The 27,768-nt window shown below is 39.9% G+C and overlaps 1 protein-coding gene across 1 annotated transcript; it reads left to right on the top strand.

The window, feature by feature from the left end:
• Window positions 1–751: 751 nt before the first annotated feature.
• Window positions 752–27,265, top strand: shoc2 (SHOC2 leucine rich repeat scaffold protein). The gene is given in 10 exon segments (XM_061679243.1): window positions 752–1,025; window positions 13,659–14,694; window positions 14,853–14,990; window positions 15,085–15,215; window positions 15,528–15,569; window positions 15,571–15,717; window positions 17,630–17,752; window positions 21,465–21,602; window positions 21,733–21,850; window positions 25,521–27,265. Coding segments are annotated over 9 exon segments (1,749 nt in total). The 5' UTR covers window positions 752–1,025; window positions 13,659–13,991; the 3' UTR covers window positions 25,730–27,265.
• The last annotated feature ends 503 nt before the right edge of the window (window positions 27,266–27,768 follow it).

The raw sequence follows: 27,768 nt of genomic DNA, 5'->3' as shown, positions 1-27,768 counted from the left end.
CAGTGTTGAATGAATCTTGTATAATTTTATCCAATTCATTTGCTGCAGTCGCAGTCTGCTATGAACATTCGTGCAGCTTCTACTTATTGGACGCTTGGTTCCGCAGAGATTCTTGTCTCAGCTGAGACGGTCCATGATATGTTACATATTATACATTAGGGCTTACGGTGGGTCCCACACATACTGTGCATGCGCAGTAAGTCAAACATGCCATAAGTAAATAAGGACGTGGCCGGATGACTCAATTCATTCCAGCTCCTGTCAGAATAAGATATGCGAGTTAATTTGCTTCCAATCGAATGTGAAAATTTCAATTCAATATACATTTTTTTCAACGGAATCCGCAAATTGATTCGATTAGCAAATACATTCTTCTTGGGGTGTGAAAAAATAAATAAATCGGCTAACTCGACCACAAAAAAATTGGTTGATGCAAAAATCTCTGCCTCGAGGCAATAAACCATATTAATAAAAGTATATTAGTGTCGCCCGGAACCAATTTGCGCCGCCTGCAACTATTTGGCCACTGTCCATGTTTACTGCATGGACATTTGTTGCAGATGGACACACTGTTGGACGAGTGAAAAACATTGCCAAAATCGACAAAGGAGCATCTGTATGTGATTTTTAAGAATCTATTAGATTAATGTACATATAACATGTATGAATGAGCTGAATGGTAGTTAGTGTTTTTTTTATTTTTTTTATTAAATCTGAAATGGTAGTCGCTAGCGTGCTATGATGTTAACCGTTATGTAAAGACTCATTTTGTAGTCTCACATGCTGTACAGAGTTCATACCCTACCATACACAGTAACAACATATTCAGTTTAAGGATAGAAGTAGACTTTACACCGATTACATCGACCGATAATTAGCATTTTATGCTGATTGGCTTTGTCATAATTCGCCGATCCGATCAATGACCTCATTGTTGTTGTTGTTGGACAAAATAGGGAAAAACGTGTGTTGGTGGTCACCGGTGCTCAGGACAGGAGAGGATGTTCGTTTAAGACTTGCTTGAGGTATGTTTGCATACTTTTAATACGATATGGCTCGTAAGCAGGCAACAAAACGTTATGTGGCCTAGCAAGCTAGTGCTAACACTAACGGTTGTGCGTAAACATGTCGGCGTTCTGTCGAATCATGCTCTAAAGTTTCGGTGTGGGTGAAGTAATTAATTTAATTACGCGGCACGGTGGACGACTGGTTAGCACATCTGCCTCACAGTTCTGAGGATCGGGGTTCAAATCCCGGCCCCGCCTGTGTGGAGTTTGTATGTTCTCCCCGTGCCTCGGTGGGTTTTCTTCGGGCACTCCGGTTTCCTCCCACATCCCAAAAACATGCATGGTAGGTTAATTGAAAACTCTAAATTGCCCATAGGTGTGAATGTGAGTGCAAATGGTTGTTTGTTATGTGCCCCGTGATTGGCTGGCGACCAGTTCAGGGTGTACCCCTAAAATACACAATCTGACTAGAGCAGTGATTTCCAACCTTCATGGAGCCAAGGAACATATTTTACAATTGAAAATTCTCACGGCACTCCAACAAACAAAAACGTCACAAAAAGTGGATACATTAATTTCTGTATTTACTTCCTGCCATCTAATAGAAGACCATTCATTTGTTCTGTCTGTCACTATGCCTCACTGGCATAAATAGAGGAACAAAGATACATTATTTATTGTAAATATAATTTTTTGAGCAATTAAGTACACAAGTACCGTATTTTCACGACCATAAGGCGCACTTAAAAGTCTTATATTTTCTCCAAAATGGACGGTGCGCCTTATAATTCGGCGCGCCTTATGTATGCATAGAGTTCAGAAAATCTATAAATGTTGTGGTGTGATGAGTGCTCCGCTTGACTGACTAGGAGAATTTCCTGCCGACACGCTGCTTATATAGAGGAAAGGCGGACGTAAAAGGGTAAGGGTGAGCGTGAAGGAGAACGCTAAAGGCACGCCCCCAGTAGGTATACGGCGCCGGTATGTGCATTGTGCAAAACAACATCGGTTTGGCTAAGGACCCCCGAAAATGGCACCTACGAAGAGACACACTTACGAAGCACAGTTTAAACTGCAAGCTGTCAGTTACGCAGAGGAACATGGGGAATCGAGCAGCCGCGAGAGAATTCAAGTTCAACGAATCCATGGTTTGCAAGTGGAGGAAGCAGGAAAACGAGCTTCACCAAGTCAAGAAGACAAAGCTGAGTTTCCGCGGAAACAAGGCGAGGGGGCCCGAGTTGGAAGACCAACTCGAGCAATGGATTAATGATCAAAGAACAGCCGGGAGAAGCGTCTCTACAGTCACCATTCGACTGAAGGGCAATAACGCTTGCAGAAGAAATGAAAATCGAACATTTTCAAGGAGGTCCGTCTCGGTGTTTTCGTTTTATGAAACGGCACAATCTATCCATTCGGGCAAGGACTACCGTGGCGCAGCAACTTCCGGCGGATTACAAGGAAAAGCTGGCCATCTTCCGCTCCGACTGCAACGGCAACGAGGCTGACTCTGACAATGACGAGGGGGAACCCGGTGTGTTTGTTGGAGAACTTGCCCAGGTGTTCATTTAGGATACAGAAGATGAGGACTTTGACGGCTTTGTGGATGAGGATTGATCAAAAAATAACGTGAGTACATTGTTAAATACTTAAATAAAGTACAACCTAACTCAGTTTTGCTCCCGCTGCCTTTTTAAAAACATTGTTTTAGCGTGCATGCATGCTACCGTATGTTTTAAGCTAGCGTATGTTTTACCATGCCTGCGCCCAATAATACGGTGCGCCTTATGTATGTGTTAGTTACAGAAATAGACCCCGTAACTGAAGACTGCGCCTTTTAATACGGTGCGCCCTATGGTCGTGAAAATGCGGTGGTATACACATTAAATGAACAGGTCATTTAAATAGACACATTGCTCCATCTTCTGATCAGATCACTGATCGGTTATCGTTTTTTTTTAAACTCGCTGATCGGTGATTGGCCCCAAAAATCCTGACCCTGTAAAGCCTAGATAGAAGTCCAGCAAAAATGCAATTCATGTTAGTCGTAAAAATAAGCTTATGTAAATGTCAAAATGGCAAGAAACACTGCTATTTCGACTTGTCCATGTACTACAAAGTATTTTAAAATTCAAGAAAAAAAAAAACCCTCACTCGACTTTTTGAGTGTTTTTATTTTCAATCCAAATTTTCTCTTTGTTGGCTGTTGGTAATGCTTGTGCCAAAGTGTGTTGCAATCCTTGTTATTGTTGTATCTTTACTGCTCATAGACCTGCTTTCCAATTTGTTGACAACTTACAACATTGTGATATTTGTTCATTGTTAACATTAAAGCTGAGCTTTGTCAGCAGCTTTTTAGTCACAGTTGTGTACCCCGCCTCTCGCCCGAAGATTGCTGGGATAGGCTCCAGGACGCCCGTGACCCTAGTGAGGATAAGCGGAACGGAAGATGAATGAATGGACTTCACAGACAGTATTTGACAAAGTCATAATTATTTACCATTTTTTGAGCAGATGCAACTACTGCAAGATGCACCCTGCAAGCTTACGCTTTTGATTTTGGAGGTGCACATTTTCATGCTGCTATCAACTGACTGAACCTTGAATGTCGTTCAGACTTGAACTTGAAACAAAGCTTGTTTTTTGTTCAACTGTAGTCCCCCCACATGTATAAAGAAACAAAACAAAAGAGGGAACTGCAACAAGTTCACTAATTTATTGGCTGACAGTAAAATTAGACATTAATCAGAAGACTTTTTTGACAGGATGGGATAGACATATCCTTTCTATGACAGTGGAATCTCAGCCCTTGAACACCTTTTAAGCTTGTAAAACTCGTAGTTTGACCAACATTTTTCAGGAAAATGTGCCTCAAATGCCGTGCATTCTTTGGACATTGGACTGTCAAATTGTGACGTCAGCATATTATGCAAGCTTTTTGCGCACCTCACTGGACCTCATTTTAGCCGTCAAAGGATAAAGTGTGTGTTTTGCTTTTTCTGTTGTTGTTTTTAAACTCCTATTTTTATGAAGAGAGATATAATGTGAAAAAGATAAGAATGTGCACCAGAAGTTAGCGCAAAGTAAGCGCACTCTGGCTGTGTCCAAATATTATTGACCAGATTATTTCCATTGTATGACAGTTGGAGATGACCTGTGAATGTAGAAATGTTGGTTCCGTTGAGTGCTGTTACTGGTTTTATTTCGGTAGATTTATCCTGCATGTTTTTGTTCCTATTCCAATTGGCATACTAGGACGCTCAACTGGATCTGGTATTGACAAGCTTTTTGTGAGCAAAGTATTTTGAGTTGAATATTCTATGACTTGTGTTGTCCATTGGTATGTAGACTGCTTCGTTAGCTTCTAATGCTAGCGGCCGACTGCCTTGCTGCCATTATGCTTATCATTTGTGATCAAAAGATTAGAGTGACATTTGTTTTCTGTTTTGGCATTTCAAATTCGTCAATTGTTAATGGAAAAAAAATATTGCCTGTACGAAGGTCCGCAGTTCATTATATAGTTCTAGTTCTACTGTGGCGCCGTAACCACAATTTGTATGCAAGTTGGACTGCTAACCTACACACTAGAGGTGTAACGATATCTGTATCTCACGGTTCAGTTTTATCATGGTATTATTCTCACAGTACGATAATTATTGCAATATCAAGGGAAAGCTTTTGGTATTGCAGGAAGGGTCACGGTACAGGTGGCACAAAGAGGCATGAGAACCGGGAAAACCTTTGTTTTGCTCTTCTTGACTCTTGCCAAGTCCTTCTCAATCGGTTTTAGTAGTTTCTTTGTTTTCCCAAAGGTTTTTGTGAAAAGACCGCTTCAAATCATGTAATACCGTGCACTTCTATCCCGGTCCATCAAATGTTTACATTCATATACTCTACCTCCATAACAGTATTATTGCTGCAGCCAATAATACTGTATATGTCCATTTGTCCATTGCGAAATTGTCTGCTCAGTCGTTTCACCATATTTACTGTATTGTCATTTTATTTATAGCATTTTAAATTGGATACTGCCGACTAACAGTGATCATAATTTAAACAATCTTTTTTTGATTGAGTCCAAAAATTCAAGTGAAATCATAAACACAGAACCACTCTTAAAGGCATAAGAATCCTGTTTCTTTTCATCCCCTTAGTGATATTGTAGGAAGATTTATTTTTCCGAGCAGCCTCAAAGTCAACGCACTCCACTCTTGTTGTCGTCGCCACGGTTACGACTGTATCTGGTCACATTTGAGTTGACAAGATAAAGCCCAATGATCGTAAAAAGCGGGATGCGGTGGTATCGGAATACAAGATTTTATTGCAGTATTCTGACAGTGCAATCGTGAAAGAGCAAATTTGTCTTGTCTGATCCGGCAGGCATTACGTGTTGCCTGTCTCCGACGTGTTGTTTGTCCCACACCGCCGACATTTATTTATTTTTTGATAACTTCATTGGCTGTCAGATATTTACAGTAAAAAAGACATGCGACAAGGCTAAGAATAAACTAACGTTTGGATTCAAATATACTGTGCACGCGGCGACGCGGAGTAAATGTCTTTTGCGGAGCCATTGATCGGATTGGCGAATTATGACATTAGCGGCGATCACCCGATCAGCATAAAATGCTAAATATCGGCTGATATTGATCAGCCCGTTAAAATCGGTGTCTAGTTGCTATCAGCGGTGTTAGTGCATGCTCATGTGAGAATTTAGAATACCACGGCAGCAAAGATGCGTATGTGTTGCACACATGGAAAAACAAGGACAGTGTTTTAAATTGTATTCACTCTGGGAACCGGTTTCAAAATTGATCGTATTCGGACTCCCGAAACACTGCTTCTATGTGGAGGAAATGTAGTTCATTTCGTGGCCCTTTGTAACCTCACAATTCGAAATGTTCTTTGTTGATATCGTCAAAGAAAAAGAAAAGGTTTTATTAAGCGGATCATTTTTACATTTTGGTTTGAAATCGGAACTTACCGAAGAAAGGATTGTGTTGAGTGTGATTCAACTAAAATAAAATATGTGATTCAACTAAAATAAATAGATATTTAATGTTGTGCATTCTACCCAACATTTTAATATTAACATTTTGAATTTTGCTCTGCCCTTATTTTTCAAATACTGCTGTGATCTTATTTGTTCAACTGAACTTCCTTTTTGCTATTTATTTCCCCAAAAGCTGCTCTTGAACAATTCTGAGGATATATGCAGCCCGTGATTGGTTGGTTCTTTTTCTCCCCCAGGCAAAAAGTGCTTTGCGTAGAGTGTTGAAAAACAAATTAAAATGATAATTTATGTTTAATCTTGACTCACTAATATACATATATAAAAGCACAAATCTAATAATAACTGTGCTGTGTGTAATGTTGAAGCACATTGTCATGCAGCGACACAGAACATACAACCATAAAAGGAAGTTTCTTGTTCAGTTTGGACTAGATGACAAAGGGGGGCAGGGGGGGGGATCTGGCATTTCTCAAATTTATGTTCATAATTATTTTACACACGGACATGCCTGTCACAGACCAGACACACATTAGCACTTTGATTTATGATTTCATTTCGAAAAACTTTGGGCCATGTAAGGGGTGCTGTGATTTTTACCAAAAGGTCATATGACCTCTTGTCGTGGGGGCTCCATGCTTTGAAGGCTACTTCTAAAGATTAGTCTCAGCAGTGCTAACCTTTTCACTTCGTTCTGATCTTCAGCCAAACACGTCTCTCTTTGCTGCAGCTTAGCATGTACAATCCTCTCCAAAAGTACTGGAACTGCAAGGTCTATTCCTTCGTTGTATACTGAAGACATGGGTTTCAGATCAAAAGATTAATATAAGACAAAAGTTCAGAATTCCAGTTTTTATTTCATCGTATTTACATAGAGAGGAATTTACTTCGCCGTTCTAGTACTTTTGGAAGGGACTGTATTAACCAGCTTTATACACTCACAAAGACTAAACGGAAACAGTCCACCAAAAACAACATGATTTAGTTGTTAAAGATTTAAAGACATCGCCTCTATGTCTCTAAGATGTAAATATCCCTCGATTCTCTGTGGTAGTGACAATTGGGTAATGCTAAATTGCGGAATGCAAGTTGAGTTGGGGCTGGAGACATCTCTGTCAACACCCGCTGCGCTGTGTTTTAGTGGCAGAAAGTTGGTGTGAGGTTAAGTGCATTACATTCAACAGATTTGCTTTGACTGGTTTAACTTCAGTTTGTGTATTCAGTGGTATTTACTGATGCCCCAAAAATTCTCTCTTGAAGTTTTTTTGGTCATTTGTCAAATAGCAAACGATTGTCCAAAAATATTGTCCCAATAACATTTGTATTTAGTTGAGGGTGTATGCTGCATACGTAACCTACTTTTTTAACAGTAGTTCACCTACGTATAAATATCATCATCATTATCATAATGCCCTTTTAATTTTGGTTTGAATGTATCAATCTGTTCCTTTTATACAGAACCCAGGATATTTCCATGACTGTGTGTGCTTTCACAGAGGAACACAATCAGATGTGCGATAAGGTCATCAACAATGTCTGGTCCAGCGTGTAAACTACAAGTTGGACAGCACCAATTGTAGGGCTGCAGGTCGGGACGGAACGGTTTTTAAAAACCGTCAAAATGGTTCGGTTTGACTGTTTCGGTTCGGTCTGCATGTGTCCTGTTCGGTCCGCCACAAAAACAATTTTTTCCTCATTTACTGTCAAGGCAAAGTTAACAGTAGCGATAATGGGGGCCAAGATGAAGGTGGAGATGTTTGCAGCATAACCACTCGAGTAGTTGACTAGGCTGGATACATCCGGTGCGTGCGAAAATGTAATCTGACGCCCTAACTCTACTCTGGGTTTGTTCCGCATATTCCAGCAACGTTTTGAGTTTCCAAACGGTCCCGTGTGTAGCAAAGCAGCACTAAAGAATATTTCCGAACGCACGCATCGTTTGTATCATACTCTTCCAGCGATCCAGCAGCCAATCTTGCAGCCGGGCGCGTCTTCCTGCCTAGTACAGTACTGTACTCCAGTGGGATTTATAATCACGCTGCAGCGACATACAGCGCTTCTCTGTGGTGTTCTTTTTGTACTATTTCCTTGCTTGTTTATGCACATTTCTACGAACATCCCCTGTACCCCTTTAAAAGACTGGCAACCGGCACCAGATAACCTGTTTCGCGTTGACTCGCATAACATCCCAGAAGAATGCGAGACTAGCGAAGCGTGTCTGTAGCTCTCCAACGCAAGATCTGGTGCATACGGACTTTCAAGTCAATTATTTTATGCACAAGAGATCAACTCGCTGGAAATCGCTATGTTCGTGCACACGTCAGTCTATGTGCATCATATAAGACTTAATAACTGTGTTTAGGAGAATTATTATTATTACTTAATAATTGTGTTTAGGAGAGTAATTATTAGATCAGTGTTTTCCCACCTTTGTTGACCTTGGCACCTATTTTACATAAGGAACAACCTCACAGTAAACAATCAAACAATAATATGAAGTACAGTGATCCCTCGTTTAGGCTACACCGCGCGGAGCTTCATTGAAGTCAAGTCTCAGTCGACTGGGTGAGTGAAACAATAAAATATGCCAACATTGAGACAGCTAACAAGGTAAACGGTTGCTTGCACTTTTGCACTGATGTTTTTTAGCTTTTATTTTACTCTTCAAACCAACGTAAGCGCTGATGACAAAAAAAAAAAGAAGCTTAATTTAACATAAATCCACTGGTAGATAGCAGGCAAGACGCTGAGCTGGAGAAGCTTGGAGGAGAGGAGTTTGGGGATGATGGTGTTCAACGCAGAGCTGAGGTCCACGAACAGAATCCTCACGTAGGTCCCTGGGCCGTCGAGGTGTTCTAGGATGAAGTGCAGTCCCATGTTGACTGCGTCATCCACAGAGCTGTTTGCTCGGTAGGCAAACTGCAGGGGGTCCAGCCAGGTGACCTGTGACGCTCTTGAGATGGTCCAGCACGAGGCGTTCAAAGGACTTCATGACCACAGATGTCAGGTCGACAGGCCTGTAGTCATTCAGACCCGAAATTCCAGGTTTCTTGGGGACTGGGATGATGGTGGAGTGTTTGAAACAGGATGGTACCTCGCACAGTTCCAGACATCTGTTGACGATCTGTGTGAAGACTGGAGCGAGCTGGCCCGCGCAGACTTCGAGGCAGGGTGGGGTCTGGGCCTGCCGCTGCGTTGATCTTTTGTTGTTTGAAGATACCGCTCACATCCTGTTCGTGGATGGTCAACGCGGGAGGGGGAGTCAGAGGTGTGATGGTTGTCGGTGGCGAGGCTGGGTGGGTGTGGGCTGTGAAAGTGTCCTTTTCAAATCTGCAATAGAAGGTGTTCAAGTTGTCGGCTAGTCCTTTATTTTTCTCATCTTGGAGGGGGGGTTGGGGTTGGTCGCTTGCATTTGGTTAGCGATTGTAATCCATGCCAGACTGATTTAGAGTTGTTAGCGGAAAACAGTTTTTCTAGCTTTACTGCATAATTTCTCTTTGCGATGTTAGTTTCTTTAGTCAGATGGTATACCATTTTTCGTTGATATAGAAATTTATGCTGCACTTAAGGTTCCTAAGAGCACAGTGGCCTCAATAATCCTGAAATGGAAGATGTTTGGGATGACCAGAACCCTTACTAGAGCTGGCCGTCCGGCCAAACCGAGCAACCGGGGGAGAAGAGCCTTGATGAGAGAGGTAAAGAAGAACCCAAAGATCACTGTGGCTGAGCTCCAGAGATGCAGTCGGGAGATGGGAGAAAGTTCTCGAAAGTCAACCATCACTGTAGCCCTTCACCAGTCTGGGCTTTATGGCAGAGTGGCCCGACAGAAACCTCTCCTCAGTGCAAGACACATGAAAGCCCGCACGGAGTTTGCTAAAAAGCATCCAAAGGACTCCAAGATGGTGGACTTTAGGATTCTCTGGTCTGATGAGACCAACGTAGAACTTTTTGGCCGTAATTCTAAGCGGTATGTGTGGAGAAAACCAGGCACTGCTCATCACCTGTCCAATACAGTCCTAACAGTGAAGCATGGTGGTGGCAGCAGCATGCTGTGGGTGTGTTTTTCAGCTGCAGGCACAGGGAGACTGGTTGCAATGGAAGAAAAGATGAATGCGGCCAAGTACAGGGATGTCCTGGACGAAAACCTTCTCCAGAGTGCTCAGAACCTGACTGGGCCAAAGGTTCACCTTCAAACAAGACAATGACCCTAAGCACACAGCTAAAATACCGAAGGAGGGGCTTCAGAACAACTCCGTGACTGTTTTTGGAATGGCCCAGCCAGAGCCCTGACTTAAACCCAATTGAGCATCTCTGGAAAGACCTGAAAATGGCTGCCCACCAACGTTCACCATCCAACCTGACAGAACTGGAGAGGATCTGCAAGGAGGAATGGCAGATGATCCCCAAATCCAAATGTGAAAAACTTGTTGCATCATTCCCAAAAAGACTCGTGGCTGTATTATCTTAAAAGGGTGCTTCTACTAAATACTGAGCAAAGGGTCTGAATACTTGTGGCTGTGTGATATTTCAGTTTTTCCTTTTTAATAAATCTGCAAATATTTCAACAATTCCGTTTTTTTCTGTCAATATGGGGTGCTGTGTGTACATTGTGGAAAAAAATGAACTTAAATGATTTTAGCAAATGACTGCAATATGAAAAAGAGTGAAAAATGTAAGGTGGTCTGAATATTAAATATAATATAATATACACACACTTTATTTTCCCTGCACTTGGCTGGCGACCAGTCCATGGTGTACCCACCTCTCGCCCGAAGACAGCTGTGATCGGCTGCAGCACGCCCGTGACCCTAGTGAGAATAAGCGGTACAGAAAATGGATGGATGGATGGATATATATATAAAATTGTATTTAAAGTTGTTTTGTCAGTTTTCATTCCACTGCTTTTACTTTTTTTGCCTGTGGTATCTTTTCAGTACCGGTATCGAGGTATTTTATGCAGGTATAGTCTTGAAGTAAAATTTTGGTATCGTGACACCACTACTGCATTCCCAGCAGCTCTCGCTGACTATATTAACAAAATGTTTTATCTTATCTACGCTTATATTACAAAACTAAATAAATTATCTTATCACCGTGTGATCATACAGTTTTAAGTAAAGCATTCTGATTAATAATCATTAATAATTTTCCTAGTCACCAATTTGTGCAGTTATGTGTTGTATCATAAAGGAATCAAGAAACATATTTCTTAGTAATCCATTTGTACAATTTTGTGTTGTATTATAAAAGAATCAAGGAGCATATTTGCTCCCATTTACACACTTTCCCTGAATGCACCTCATGCACACGTATTGATGTGGCGTGCCTGGCGACATTAATTTCACTCCGAAGAGCAAAATAGGAAATGCAGCAGATGTACATTGTTACCTGCATCCTCTTTCATAGTTATACAAGTAGATGGGTATATAACACTCTGGGCTCCTCCGTGTGTTTTTTTAAGCTTTAGAATTTACTCTACCATGGGTGCTAATCTTATTGTCATGTCCAAACTGGTCCCTCTGCTGGTCACTTTTAATATTATAGTTGATTGACTTTATTTTATTTATTATTATTATTTTTTTAAAAACCTGTCCTGTTCAGCTGCATGACCATCCATAATGGTTGATCTGTATGCCTTTTGTGCTGGAACAGTTCTGCTGTGTAACGGGAGTTTGAAATACTCCCGCTGTTTAATTTATTTATTATTTTGATCATAATATTCTGATCATCATCTTTTCCTTTCGACTTGTCCCGTAAGGTGTCATCCTTTTCCATGTAAGCCTATCTCTTGCAGCCTCCTCTCTAACACCAACTACCCTCACGTTTTCCCTCACGACATCCATCAACCCTCTCTTTGGTATTCCTCTAGGTCTCTTGCCTGGCAGCTCCATCCTCATCATCCTTCTACCAATATACTCACTCTCTCTCCTGGACATGTCCAAACCATCGAAGTCTGCTCTCTCTAACTGCGTCTCCAAAACGTCTAACCTTGGCTGTCCCTCAGATGAGCTCATTTTTAATTTTATCCAACCTGCTCACTCCTGGAGCAAACCTCAACATCTTCATTTCCGCCACCTCCAACTCTGCTTCCTGTTCTCTGTTCAGTGCCACTGTCTCTAATCCGTACATCATGACTGGCCTCACCACTGTCTTATAAACTTTGTCCTTCATCCTAGCAGAGACTCTTCTGTCAAATAACACACCTGCCACCTTCCTCCAGCCATTCCAACCTGCTCGGACCCGTTTCTTCACTTCCTTACCACACTCACCATTGCTCTGGACTGTTGACCCCAAGTATTTAGAGTCCTCCACCCTTGCTGTGTCTTTTCCCTGTACCCTCACTCTTCCCCCTCCACCCATCTCATTCATGAAGCATATATTCCGTCTTACATGGAAAAGGGTGACGCTCTGTGGCGACCCCTAACGGGACAAGCCGAAAGGAAAAGAAGAGTGGACAAACACACACAACAACTTGGAGAAAGTTGCAGACGTTTTAAATGACTTTGCCGCGGTGGAGCAAGGTGTTTCGCTCCTCAGCTAACTAGCTTGTTAGCTTGTGGGTTAGCTCGTCGGCTAGCGAACACAAACAGTTAACTTTCCCTTAAGTGACTGTTGTGTGAATCTATGAGTTGCACATGGAGCAAGGCTGTGGAGTAGTGGATGGAGCCAACACCGACAAGTGTTCCTGTCCACCGGCGTTCCATGAGCCCGCTAACGGATAATGAAACAACAGCCCAACTCTATAGGGTCACTGTGTGAGCTGTGCACCAGCTCATCACAACAATGACAATTTATCAAGTCCGGTAAAACTATCGCATCCATTTTATTTATCGATCGATAAGTCGATATAGTAATTATCGTGACAGGCCTAGTCACAGGGCCAGTTTTTAGCCGTGCCCAAAAAAATTTGGATAAGATGGCGAAACAGTTTTAAGCTGTATTTCAACATTTCAGTACTTTATTGTTCTTTGCATGTTTTCAGCACTTCAAACACATTTATGGATTTAGTAAAAACACGAAAATGACATACCTGGGTGTTACCCTAAACAAATATAGTGTTATACCTACAAAAAATCTAAATAAAAACAGAAACATGACCGATGCATGCACTGAAAGCATTCCATACTGAAAGCAACAGCTTGAATACAATAAATTAGAAACCCTATATACATTGGAAACCAAAATTAATTTTCATGCATGAAAAACCCCACAAAAATGTTATTTGAAATTTTTATTTGAACCCTAACTAATATCATCTTCACTGCCTTTGACTATGGTTTGTAGCACTCTGTCCGTAGCAGATATGTCTGTTTTCTTTTTCTGCTGTCAGTCAACTTTTTTTTTTCTTAATCTCTCTCTTTCTCGCCTTTGTTTTCTGTTGTGGTGCACAGTGGTTGAGAGACACCAAAAAAGAAAAAGCTTCTTACAACTACCACTAACCTGCACTCTCAAAGACTAAAACGTTAGAAACAGTTAATTAATATTTGAAAAAGCAATCCAAACTATCTGAAATGTTATCACATTTTATCAATAATCGGTAAACTGTTTCATGGGTCTTTTCAACTGTTGAACAGAGAGAGCTCAAAATCACTGTCAATCTGTATAGTTAAAACTGTTGTAAAAATATATTTTTTCTTTAACAGGCGGATTACCAAGACTTTGACGACCCTTTGATCCTAAAGGAATTCCAGAAGTTTGACCTAAAAGTCCCGCAATTGTATGCAGCTTCAATGCTTAAGTATGTGGCCCACGGATGCCACGATCCAGAGTCTTCAACGGATTTTTTACTCACTGACATTTTAACAAAAAAACATTTGAAAAGTGTTACTAAATCTCAAGGAGAATCAGAAGTGTGTGGTCCTGCAGAGATGTTTTCTTTAAAAGCCTGCTCACCTGTCTGTGTCAATTTCTTTCCTAAATAAGTAACCTGACAAGTAACTCATGAGCAACTCTGCAAGACGCCCGATAACGTCGACATGAGTAGTACTTTAGGCAAAGAAAAAGATTCAAAAGAAAAGGACCCTAAAAGTGGTTCAGGAGGCAAAGAAAGGGAAAAGGAGGCCAAGGCTCTGGCAGGCCTAGCCAAGGATGGGGGCAAAGAAACCAAGACCAAAGGGAAAGAAACCAAAGAAGGAAAGAAGGACACCAGCAGCTCAACACCGGGTGTTGCCTTCTCCGTTGACAATACGATAAAGCGGCCAAACCCAGCACCAGGTACACGCAAGAAGTCCAGCAATGCCGAGGTGATTAAGGAGCTTAATAAGTGCCGGGAGGAAAATTCCATGAGACTGGATCTCTCTAAACGGTCTATTCACATGCTGCCCACCTCCATCAAGGAGCTGACACAGCTGTCTGAACTCTACCTATACAGCAACAAGTTGCAGAGCCTACCACCTGAAGTGGGTTGCCTCTCAGGCCTGCTCACTTTGGCCTTGAGCGAAAACTCCTTAACCAGCTTGCCCGACTCACTGGACTCCCTCAAGAAGCTTCACATGCTTGATCTCCGGCACAACAAGCTGAGGGAGATCCCGCCAGTAGTCTATCGATTGACATCACTGGCCACGCTCTACCTACGCTTCAACCGCATCACCACAGTGGAGAAAGACATCCGGAACCTTTCCAAGCTCAAAATGCTCAGCATCCGGGAGAACAAGATAAAGCAGCTTCCCGCAGAGATAGGTGGGTCAAACGTGGATGTCCTATATTTCTAGGTAGTCACCTTTTGTGCTGTTGCTGTGTTTAAGCATTTAGCTTTTTTTTTAATTAATTAATTTTTTTAATGTAATTGGATATTGTCTTAGAAAGTCATGACTGCTGGTCTTTGTATGGTTTTGCAGGGGAACTTCGCATCCTCATTACTCTGGATGTTGCCCATAATCAGTTGGAGCACTTACCGAAGGAGATTGGGAATTGCACACAAATAACCAACCTAGACTTGCAGCACAATGAGCTTTTAGACCTCCCAGAGACTATAGGTATGCCACCTAAATTGTGCTTTTTAATCACCGAGTCAGCATTAAATTATGTGTAATGTTGATAGAAAATAATTCAGCAAATATTATGTTTCAGGAAACCTTGCCAGCATAAACCGCTTGGGTCTGAGGTACAATAGATTGTCAGCCATCCCCAGATCATTAGCCAAATGTCGAGAACTGGAAGAGCTAAATCTTGAAAACAATAACATTTCAGTGTTACCAGAGGTAAGTACAACCGGTAACTTGGTCAACAAAAAGCATGTCACTCCATATGTTTTTTTTTTTTTTATCCAAAACATTTTCAGATAGAATAAATAAAGCCACACAATTTGGATGTGCATTCTTTCTGCTGGGCAGCGACAATATCAATTCAAGTATTACAGATACAAAGGCATTAATTCTGTTTTGCTGATACACTCAAGGCTCAAGATATGTGTTTCAAAGGACATCCATTTCAAATAAAAGCTGCCTTTGTTTCTTACAATTCCTTTCTGATCATATTTGGCTTCTGTTGTGCTTCTGTTTATTATTAATCAGGGCCTCCTGTCAAGTTTGGTCAACCTGACCAGCCTGACACTAGGCAAGGAACTGCTTCCAGTCATACCCTGTGGGTGGACCATCCCAGTTCTCAACCATCTACTCGCTCAATATGGAGCACAACCGCATAAACAAGATCCCTTTTGGAATCTTCTTCAGGGCCAAAGTTTTAAGCAAGCTTAACATGAAGGTACATGTTGTGTCTTAGAAGAAATTGCCTTTCACTTCAAATACTTTCAACATGACCAACAAACTGTGCACATAGTGCCTGATGTTGTGTTCTGTTATATACTGTAGATATAATAGTTATTACATACTTTGATATTTTGCTCTGTTAAAGTTTTTCTGCTTTTGAAAACTTAATGGATTAAATTTGAACTTCTTGAATGAGAGAAAAAAAACTCACACTCATAAAGATCAGTTTGATATATAAAAATTAATAGGTTGTGTGAAATATGAATCTGGTGGAAAGTACCCAGTCTTGTTTTTTTCAGTATTTGTGAGGCTCGGCTGCATGTTAAAACAGAATTACTTTACTGTCACCCACCATAAAAGTGTATGTAACAACAGTTAATCACAAATAGATCTAAAGATGTTGTTTAACTGAATGTATTTTTTGACTCATTTTCCTTGAGGTAGGTTGAAGTTCCTAATTTAAGAAGAAGAAGAAGAATCACGTTTTATTGTCATGAACATGCATGCATGCACATGAAATTTGTTCTCTGCATTTAACCCATCACATCGAACACATACACGTTAGTGGAACACACTGGAGCAGGGGGCAGCTGAAGCGCCCGGGGAGCATTTCGGGGTATCAGTGTCTTGCTCAAGGACACCACAGTCGGGAGTCCGGGGGATGTTGGCGGATGGTCCAGTCGGGGTCTTGAATCTCGGTCCCCCACGGTGGCAGGCGATGATCTTAACCATTGGGCCACGGCTGTGTAATCCTGATGTGAAATGTTGTATTAATGTAATACAACACATGTACAGTGGGTATGGAAAGTATTCAGACCCCCTTAATTTTTTCATTTTCTCATGAATGTACACACAGGACCCCATATTGACAGAAAAAAATGGTTGACATTTTGGCAGATTTATTAAAAATGAAAAAATGAAATATCACACAGCCATAAGTATTCAGACCCTTTGCTCTGTATTTAGTAGAAGCACCCTTTTGAGCTAATACAGCCATGATTCTTTTTGGGAATGATGCAACAAGTTTTTCACACCTGGATTTGGGGATCTTCTGCCATTCCTCCTTGCAGATCCTCTCCAGTTCTGTCAGGTTGGATGGTGAACGTTGGTGGACAGCCATTTTCAAGTCTCTCCAGAGATGCTCAATTGAGTTTAAGTCAGGGCTCTTGCTGGGCCATTCAAGAATAGTCACAGTTGTTCTGAAGCCACTCCTTTGTTATCTTAGCTGGGTGCTTAGGGTCATTGTCTTGTTGGAAGGTGAACCTTCAGCCCAGTCTGAGGTCTTGAGCACTCTAGTGGTGTGTGGTTTTCCTAATCAAGTCCAATCAGTATAATCAAACACAGCTGGACTCCAATGAAGGTCTAAAACCATCTCAAGAATGATCAGAAGAAATGGACAGCACCCGTGTTAAATATGACTGTCACAGCAAAGGGTCTGAATACTTATGGCTGTGTGATATTTCAGTTTTTCTTTTTTAATAAATCTGCAAAAAATTCAACAAGTCCGTTTTTTTCTGTCAATATGGGGTGCTGTGTGTACAGAGGAAATAAGGAAAAAAATTGACTTAAATTATTTTAGCAAATGGCTACAATATAACAAAGAGTGAAAAATTTAAGGGGCTCTGAATACTTTCCGTATCCACTGTACAAGCATTTCTTTTTTGTTCTGTCCATTTCTAATCGTTTCACATTGTTTCCAGCCTGTGTGAACAGTAACTCTACTGAGGTCTGAATCAGCCTTTGAGAAGACCCATCACACTGGGTGCCATTTGAATTTAAGTCTGTAAGAATTAATTCTGGAAGCAGCTATCACTGTTACCCAAGCTGCTTGAACAACATGAGCCTTGTATTTACCTTGTGAGGTGTATTTCATTTAGCATATAAATGCTTGGCATTGTCTTCCTCAGGACAACCAGTTAACTTCTCTTCCCTTGGACTTTGGCACATGGACCAGCATGGTGGAGCTTAACCTAGCCACCAATCAGCTGACGAAAATCCCAGAAGATGTCTGCGGTCTGGTGTCTCTTGAGGTGAGCCGTTGATGAACACAGTGCTATTACAGGTAGTGATTTCAGTTCGTGGGAGTATTGGAAACTGATATGAATGAGATGTGTTAAACAAACAAAACTCTCCTTGTGCCCTACAAACAACTACCACACACCATATCCCCTTATCACTAATGTTTGTTTTCTATGTTCTATGTTTGTTTGCTACCTGTCTATGTACCCTGGCTTTGCTGTACTTAGATATATCATCTTTATCACCCTCTTTAAATATTTGTCAACACAATAACAAAAAAATTCCCTAAAACTGTAAAAAAAAACAACAAAGACTACATCGTACCCAATGTATTTAAAATTACTATACACGCACCCATTATATGTCACACACAACTTTTGTGTCATGGAATGTCAATGGCATTCAATCGCAGGCAAAGAGAATTAAGATTATGGATAATGTTGCTAAATTTAAAACAGAGCTGTTACAAGAAACGCACTTTATTGAGTCAGAAGAAAAATGCCTCATTGACTCTAATTTCACTAAGGCTATCTCGGCCTTTTATAACAGTAGACAAAGAGGAGTCTCAATGCTAGTTCATAAAAGACTACTTTTTATAATAAATAGTACAGTATCAGATCCAGAAGGCCATTACACAATAATACAGGCTACAATATTTAACAAGCTATACACAATTGTCAGTGTATACACTCCTAATAAAGATGATGCAGCCTTTTTTCATGCGCTCTTTTCACACTTGCTTAACATGACAGCAAATTCTACAATTATCATGGGAGGAGACTTTAACCGTACGCTAAATCCCCTTATAGAGCGCTCAAATCGACTTTGGACTTGTTGACATCTGGAGGCTGAAAAACCGTACAAAAAGAGAATATACATTTTTCTCGGCGGTTCACTGCTCTTTCTCAAGAATAGATTTTTTTTTCTCTCAAAACAATTCAGCAGCTCAAATAATTACCTCCAAAATACATCCAATTATAATCAGTGACCACGCACAAATTTCTCTCAACCTAAAAATTAGTCAAATCTGGGACCCCCACCAACATGGCGCTTTAACACGTCCCAATTGAAGGACCCGGACTTTGATTCTTTTGTGACGATATTTATTATTATTATTATTTTTTTTTAATTCAACAACTCCCCAACCATATCCCCATCTCTGCTGTGGGAAACCAGGAAAGCTGTAATGAAAGGTCGAATCATCATATCATACTCTTTGAACAAGAAAAAAAAAACTCAAATTAGAAAATGAAATTGAGGAAAAAATGTAACGTCTCACAAAAGAATATGCAATTAATCTGACAGATACGTGTAGAAACCAACTTCAAAAGGCAAAACATCAATTCGATGTCATCTTTTCAAAAAGAACAGATTTTCTACAACAGTGCCGATACAATAACTTTGAGTACAATAATAAATCAGGCAAATGTCTTGCGAACCAACTTCAGCGCGATAAAGAAAAATCATTAATTACAGCCATTCAAGATTCAAATGGCTGCTGTACACAGTCACCGCTAGAAATAAATTAAATATTTTACAATTATTATCGCATTTTATACGCATCTTTGAACAACCCCCACCAAAAAGAAATTGAAACTTTTATTAAAGATCGAAACATTCCTCAATTAAATACAGAAATTAAAGACAGTCTTGATGCTCCTTAACCATCACAGAATTACATAATGCATTAAAAAATATGCAATCGGGACGAGCGCCTGACCCAGACGGAATCTCCGTCGAATTCATTAAGCATTTCTGGCCAATAATAGCACCTCTATTTTTCAGAACAATCAAGGAGATAAACGATAAAGGTCAATTAAGTAGACATATGAACACAGCTTCAATTGAATAACTACTAAAGTCAGGCAAAGACCCCACTCTCCCAGCTAATTATAGGCCCTTATCACTGATTAATGTAGCTATCAAGATTATCTTGAAAGCCCTTGCAGCGAGACTTGAAAAGGTACTCCTGTCGATAATCCACTATGACCAGAAAGGCTTCATTGAAGGTAGAAGTTCCACAAATAATGTCAGACGTCTATTAAATTTAATAAGCGTGTGACGGCATAAAAATCTAAAAGCAATCATCATGTTACTTGAGGCAGAGAAAGCTTTCAATAAAGTTAAGTGGGCTTTGCTGTTTGCAGTATTTTGCAAATGTGGTTTTGGAGACTCATTTATACAGTGGATAGCAACTTCATACAACCCGCCGAAAGCGACAGTCACCCCGAATATGATCACATCACAAAATGTTACTGTACAAAGAGGAACAGGACAAAGATGTCCACTTTCACGAATGCTCTTTGCAAAATTTGTCGAACCTCTTGCGACCGCTATAGGTCAGAATGCTAATATTAAAGGTATCTGCTCTCCAGTGATGGAACACAAAATCAATATGTATGCTGATGATACTCTTCTTTATCTACAGGAGCCCAAGTCATCTGCAGTCTTCAGTCTCATTAAAACCTTCTCACAAATATCAGATTATCATATTTTCAAGACCATAGGGCGCACGCGTATTAAAAGGCGCAGTCTCAGTTACGGGGTCAATTTCTGTATTTAACACATACATAAGGCGCGCCGTATTATTGGGCGCAGGCGTGGTAAAACATACGCTAGCTTGAAAAATACGGTAGCATGCATGCACGCTAAAACAATGTTTTTAAAAAGGCAGCGGGAGCAAAACTGAGTTCGGTTGTACTTTATTGAAGTATTTAACAATGTACTCACGTAATTTTTTATCAATCCTCATCCACAAATCCATCAAAGTCCTCATCTTCTGTATCCGAAATGAACAGCTGGTCAAGTTCTAAATCAAACACGCCAGGTTCGAGTCAGTCTCGTTGCCGTGCGAAAGCTCGAACAAGCATCCACAATCCATTCACAAATTGTGGCGTAACTCGCCCGGCGCTGCCTCCTAGTTTTAGTAAAGCTGTGTTCGCCATCTGCCATCCATGGCTCCCACGCCACTCGCAACTTCACTTTGAACGCCCTGTTTACACGGATGTCCAGCGGTTCGTCAAGCCTCCCGGAATGATGGCAAGCTCAGAGTTATTGCACTCAGTCGAATGGTGACTTGAGACGCTTGCTCATTAATCCATTGCTCGAGTTGGTCTTCCAACTCGGGCAACCTCGCCTTGTTTCCGCGTTTTGTTTTTCTTTTTTTCCCGCGGAAACTCAGCTTCGTCTTCAGGGGTCCTTAGCCAATGTTGTTTTGCACAATGCACACCCCGGAAATGCTCCCAGTCAGTCAAGCGGTATTAAAAAAAATAATAAAAAATGTCAAGCAGAGCGCTCATCACACATTTATAAATGTTGGAACTCTGTGCACACACAAGGCGTGCCGCATTATAAGGCACCCCGTCCATTTTGGAGAAAATTTAAGACTTTTAAGTGCGCCTTATGTTCGTGAAAATACGGTACTGTATTAACTGGACAAACAATACTCCCAATAACAGCAAACTCATGGAATCCTGAAGATCAAATCCCAGATTACCCCATTCCTATAAGAAACATTAAGTATTTAGGGAATATTTCGTCAAAACTCACAGAGCGAACCAATCTAAATTACACACCACTTCTGGAAAAAAATCTCATCTGACTTAATACGCAGGAATAACTTGCCTATGATCAAACAATAAATCGTGGAGCTTTATGTTCCATGTATAAATCACATTTGACACCAGTTCTTTTTTTTTTTTTTTTTTTTGTTCTTGTTCACAGGTGTTAATATTGTCCAATAATCTTCTGAAAAAGTTACCGCATGGTATCGGCAATTTGAGAAAGCTTCGGGAGCTTGACTTGGAGGAAAACAAGTTGGAATGTCTCCCCAATGAAATAGCATATCTCAAGGATTTACAGGCAAGTTTTACAGACGGTCATTGCTTCTATTTGAGTACCATTCAAATACAATCATGAAGCTCAAAGAAGAATTTAGATTCAAGAAATGTGTTTTCTAATTTGTAACTTGCTTGCACTCTAAATTCCTTAGAAATTGGTGTTGACAAATAACCAGCTGACAACGTTACCCAGAGGCATTGGCCACCTCACCAACTTGACTCATCTGGGTTTGGGGGAGAACCTGCTGCAACATCTTCCGGAGGAGATTGGTAAATACTTAATTTCCTTACTTGTATTAACTGGTTGCCGCTTCACTCAACTTCATGAACTTGTAGATTTCAGTGTGACACTCTTTCCTGATTAACAATAGAGTTAACTGTTAGGGTTTAAGAGCTTAACAGTCCAAAATTTGTACCACCTTTGACCCCTCCACTGGTTGATTGGTCGTGCCGAGGCAGGTTACTGCTGAGTTTGAGTTAAGCACGGGGAAGGAGGGAGCCCTGGTTTTTACCCTGGCCAGTTCTGTTTTTTTTTTTTTTTTTTTTATGGATTTTTTTTCCTTTTTTTTAAAGATTAAATTCTTACCACCACTCACAGTAATATGGATATTAGAGGATATGTGCAGTTTTTTAAGCCGTCGTTTTTAAACGTAATGAACAGTGTAATTCTGAAGTAAAAGCAAACAAAAGCTGCTACATTTTTCAAACTGTTATCAAATTGTATAATGCATTCAACATACTGTATTTAGTTTTTGCAGTCTCATGAAAACACTATAGAACAATAATTTGCTTGTACATATTCTGTACATGGTTCACATGAGTGCTTGAATTTTTGTAAACGCAACATTTTTTAATGTATATAAGGGTTGAAAAAAATCTCCAAAGTGTAACTATTTCTTTCACATCATCTTGCCCAGTGGTTCTAAATTTTTTGACACAAATTAACACTTGAAAATTACTTGGCTCTCTAGGTACCACTATAATGACATTGAATAACATTAAAATATAGTTGCGTGGCATGCCCAAGAGTTCATGAAAAACGACACGTTTTATTCCTGAAAAGTGGATTTAATATTGTAAGACACTGTAATATTATGTAGTTTGAACATTAGCGCGTCACTTAAATATAGGAACAAATTTACTTGTACTTAAATATACTCTACTTAAATAATTATGAAATTAAAATGTATTGTACATAAAAGTTAGATACAAATCTTACCTAAATAAATTTAAAAAAAACAGATTTTAAAGATTAAATACAAATGTATTGAATGTTAAATACAACTAAACTGTACTGTACTGGTAATAATTCTCTCGTGAGTGGTACTCTTGCGACGTTTGAGAATCACTGATTATACACCTGATGGGATATTTATCTTAAAAACTAAACACAACATTTGTGTTTAATTTATTCTCCCTACACCATTACAAAGCTGAATTGGTACCATAATAGCAGCTCCTTCAATGTGATTTAACAGTAACCACATTACATAAAGAGGACCTTGAAAAAAATAATTGCATATTAAATCACAATTGCAATACTGAGGGGGAAGAAAATCTTAGATTTTCCAAAATCGTTCAACCCTAATATTATTGATAAATGCTCGAAGAATGTCTGTCCCTAAACTTGTACAGAATAAGTCTGTGTTCAAAAATGTAGTTACATTGCAGTTTAATTTACAAACCTCAATTTTAATGAAGTTGGGATTTGTAAGATGTAAATAAAAACAGAAGAGAATGATTTGCTAATCATTTTTAACCTATATTCCATTGACTACACTACAAAGATGTTAAAACTGATTAAAAACAATATTTTTTTTTTTGTTGCAAATATTCACTCATTTTGAATTTGATGTCTGTAACACGTTCCAAAAATGGTGGGACAGGGGCATGTTTACCATTGTGTTACATCCCTTTTCCTTTTAACAACATTATAAGCGTTTGGGAACTAAGGACGCTAATTGTTGAATTCTAATTTCCCATTCTTGGTTGATGTACAACTTTAGTTGCTCAACAGTCCGGGGTCTCCATTGTCGTATTTTTGCGCTTCATAATGCGCCACACATTTTCAATAGGTCTGGACTGCTGGCAGGTCTCTAGTAGTGCAAGTACTCATACTCTTTTACTTCGAAGCCACACTTTTGTAACACACGCAGAATGTGGCTTGGCATTGTCTTGCTGAAATAAGCATGGACGTCCCTAAAGAAATGTTGTTTGGATGGCAACATATGTTGCTTCAAGACATGTACTGTATATGTACCTTTCATCATTAATGGTGCCTTCACAGATGCCATGGGCACAAACTTACACCCCCATACCATCACTTTGCGCTGATAACAAACCGGATGGTCCTTTTCCTCTTTGGCCTGGAAGACATGACGTCCATTCGTCATTAGGGCAGCTGTGGCTCAGTAGGTAAAGTGGGTCATCCAGTGTCAGAAGGGTCGCCGGTTCGAATCCCGGCTTTGACTGTCCGCATGTGTCCTTGGCGAAGACACTGAACTCCCACTCCCAGTGGGCCTGGCAGTGTCTTCCATGGCAGCAGTCGCCCATTGGTGTATGAATGTGTGTGTGAATGGGTGAAGGGGAGGCTTAGTAAAGCACTTTGGGCACTGTGATAGTGCAGATAAAGCGCGATATAAGTGCAAACCATTTGCTTCATTGGAATTTGGGTTTGGTAAGAAGCATCCCACGTGCAGTGTTTTTCCTGGCTCACATTGAGGCAGAGGTGGGTACCATTCTGATCACTTGCATATGCCACACCTCCCACTCGCTCGAAAATAAACTTTTTCTGTTAAATATTGAGATTTATGTTGAGTGTTCTGTAAATTGACTGTCTGTTGTCGTACTAGAGCGGCTCCAACTACCGGAGACAAATTCCTGGTATGTTTTTTGGACATACTTGGCAAACAAAGATGATTCTGATTATATTGTTCTTTTTCTTAAATCATATATTATACAACAATGCAAAATTGAGGGTGTTTGGTAAGTGCACTGCTAACAGATTTGTTAAAGTATAGAAGAAATACACAGGATTCATGTGAATGAAATCTGCCCTGAAAAAAAATATATGAAAAGTGCGCAGGGACTTTCTGAGCACCCTGTACAATTCACAGCCAGAGGCAGAACATTTAAGCCTCCTATCGCTCATTTTGCTAAATTTTCACTTCCAATGACTCCTTGTAGTCCACAGCTTCTGTGCTGGCCCATCGATGGCCACTTTGCAGCAGACAACCAAGTGCCTTGCTTTGAGTCTGTTGCAAAAGGGTGTCTTCACCTTAGGGGAAAAAAAAAAAAAAAAAAACTAACATAAAATACTACAAAACGGAAAAAATACAATAAAACTATCGAAGTATTGAGACATTGTTATTATTCTGTTACAAACGAGTGGTTTTTATCAGCTTTTGCAATCTTGAATGTAGACTGTTTTCCCTAAAAAATAAATAAATAACATTAAAGCAACGTTTTTAAAGCAATCATTATTGTTTGTCACCTTTAGAGTAGTGTTTTACTATGATACCTTCTTGAATTCTTCTTTTTTGTCTACTGATGGCTATCCGGCAACAATTTTAAGGTATCCAACCTGTAATTTGTGGATGGCTGTTCTCACATGAGCAGCAGCAAGTGAATTTTGTGTGATGCCACATTGCATATGGCTTGTATAAAACATGCCATCTTTAGCACTTCTGAGGCAGATGAATTTGTCCAGCAACTGCGGATCAATTAGCTTCGTGTTAATGTAACTCCTGAACTTTATACCATCACTTCTCCTTGATGTTGTGTACTGAACCCTTGCCATTTCATGAGGCTGACAACTTTCAAACCTGACAAGTGACCACATCTTTTTTTAATCACTTTGTGGTATATTTAGTTATTTCCAGGATGATTGCTCAGATATGTACATGTTAATATGCACACTCAAACTTGTCTCTCTCCTAAGGCACACTGGAGAACCTGGAGGAATTGTACCTCAATGACAACCCCAACCTACACAGCCTGCCCTTTGAGCTGGCCCTGTGCAGCAAGCTGTCCATCATGAGCATTGAAAACTGTCCCCTCAGCCACCTGCCGCCCCAGATTGTGGTTGGGGGGCCCTCCTTCATCATCCAGTTCCTCAAGATGCAGGGACCTTACCGTGCTATGGTCTGAGGAAGAGCCCACCCTCATGCCTGCTTGCCCATCCCATTCTGTGTATCATCCACTGTAAAGAAGTCAGCCACCTCCCACCATCAGTGTCGGGGACTAAGCGGAGGAGATGGAGGGAAAAGAGAATATTTCTCTCCGTCGTTGAGGCAGACGCATTGGAGTCTCTGCATTGCTCCACTTCATTACGGTCATTCACAGACCCCTGTCACCCACGCTCATCTTCCCATTTCGAATCGTACAGGAGGAAAATATTCCAATCTCTTTGCCAAAACTGAAGACATGAATTTCTATATTGAGTAACTGTGACTAAGTGGCAAGTCTTTTAATCATATAAACCGTGCTCCCATTGCCAATGTATTTACAGTAATTACAAGCATCTGCTATGTGAGCGAGGATACAGCTATATGCAAAAACAAACAAAACAAGTCTTTGGATCGTCACATTTACTGCTGCTGCCATAATTTAAAGGTGTCATTCTTCTTTTGATGTTTTCACTTTTGACATAAACCTCGCTCTTTTGAAATGTTAATTGCTTCTTGACCACAGAGAACAAAGGTCTAATGATGGTGTGTTTATACTTTTTTTGTACTTTCTTTTTGTTTTTCTTTTCTTTTCTTTTTTTTTTTTTTTTTTTTTTACAATTTTTAAATCTTTTTTTTTTAATTTTTATTTTATTTTTATTTTTTTTAACTGTGCCTATGTTTAGAGTGATCCAGTGGTTCATTTCTAAACACTATTGTCCATGAGAATACAAAGACATAAATTATTTCAAAATTTTCTTATTACTACTGTTTTTACTTTTGTGTTGCTGTTGGATGAATCTATTTCAGTGCTATCATTAGTTATGAAATAGGGCAATTGGATTTTTTTTTTAAAGAAATAGCAGCAGTAGTTCTCAAATGTAAAGCTAGTAATGTATACGTATGAAAAATACCAATAAAAAAAAGCAAGTTGGACTTTTTTTCAGTGTGGGTGGTGCCATGTGACCCCACCTCCATCTGTTGTGTGATAAAAAGAAACGTAGGTGATGGGATAAATGACCGATGTTTTTATATAATGTATACAAATCCTGGTTGTTGCCTTGAGTGTAATTTTAGTTCTGTTTACTTGTTTGATATTCTCTTCAGTGTTGGGCTGCATAGCTGTCATCCACTTGATCATTGACCAACATATCATACATTTTTAAAGGACTTCACTTGGCGAGTGTTTCAGAGCCTCAAAAAAAGGTTTGATAATAAAACATTGGCAGGTAATCCCTTGACACCTTTTTTTAATATTATGTCCTTAATTTGTCTCTTAAATAAAGTTCCCATCTAATTTAATTTGTTTTTAATATGATATTTTGTCCCACACTGTCCCAGTAATGCTGCTGCTCTTATGCACTTTTTTGGAATAAAAACATTGGCATCCTCTGTTCAACACAAACACGGTCGCCTCTCATCGTTTATTTTTCAATGGAGGCATTTTCTTTCATAAAGTAATTGATCTGTAAGCTTATCTTGTAAGTTTGCATCACTTGGAAATAAATTAGTTTTCCAGGCTTAGAGTAGGAATTGACTTTCTTTTGAGGAGGTTTTATCCTGTCATTGTTAAGCGAAACTTACTCTCGAACAATAAAAGTTTGCATATCCTGCTTCTTTCTTCATGGCAAGTGAAATGACTTGTTCTGATCAGCGTTTTTGTTTTATATCATTGAATGTTTCTTTTTTTTTTCTAAATGTGTATTCACTTAGTATTATTTTGAGTGACTGTACATTAAAAGTACCACAATTGTAATCAAACCTAACAATTTCGTCCCCGTATTGCATCTGAGTACTACACATAATCTTTCCACAGTACCTGTATATTGAGCTGAACTGAAATGTGTGGTATACTTTTTTCCCCTCCCTGCAGAAGCATCTTGATGTGTTTTAGAGGCTCTGTTGTTTCCTCTAAGGGATGGCCTTATGTCTGGAAAGTGATGCACCACTGTCATAAACACGGAGGCAATCAGCATATGAGGTAAGGAAATAATCCTCTAATAATGCACTCTGCTGGTCAAT

The sequence above is a fragment of the Phycodurus eques genome, chromosome 6 (assembly GCF_024500275.1).
Source record: "Phycodurus eques isolate BA_2022a chromosome 6, UOR_Pequ_1.1, whole genome shotgun sequence".
Lineage (NCBI taxonomy): Eukaryota > Metazoa > Chordata > Actinopteri > Syngnathiformes > Syngnathidae > Phycodurus > Phycodurus eques.
Note: the sequence above shows the minus strand (reverse complement) of the source record. Positions and strands in the feature narration are given on the sequence as shown.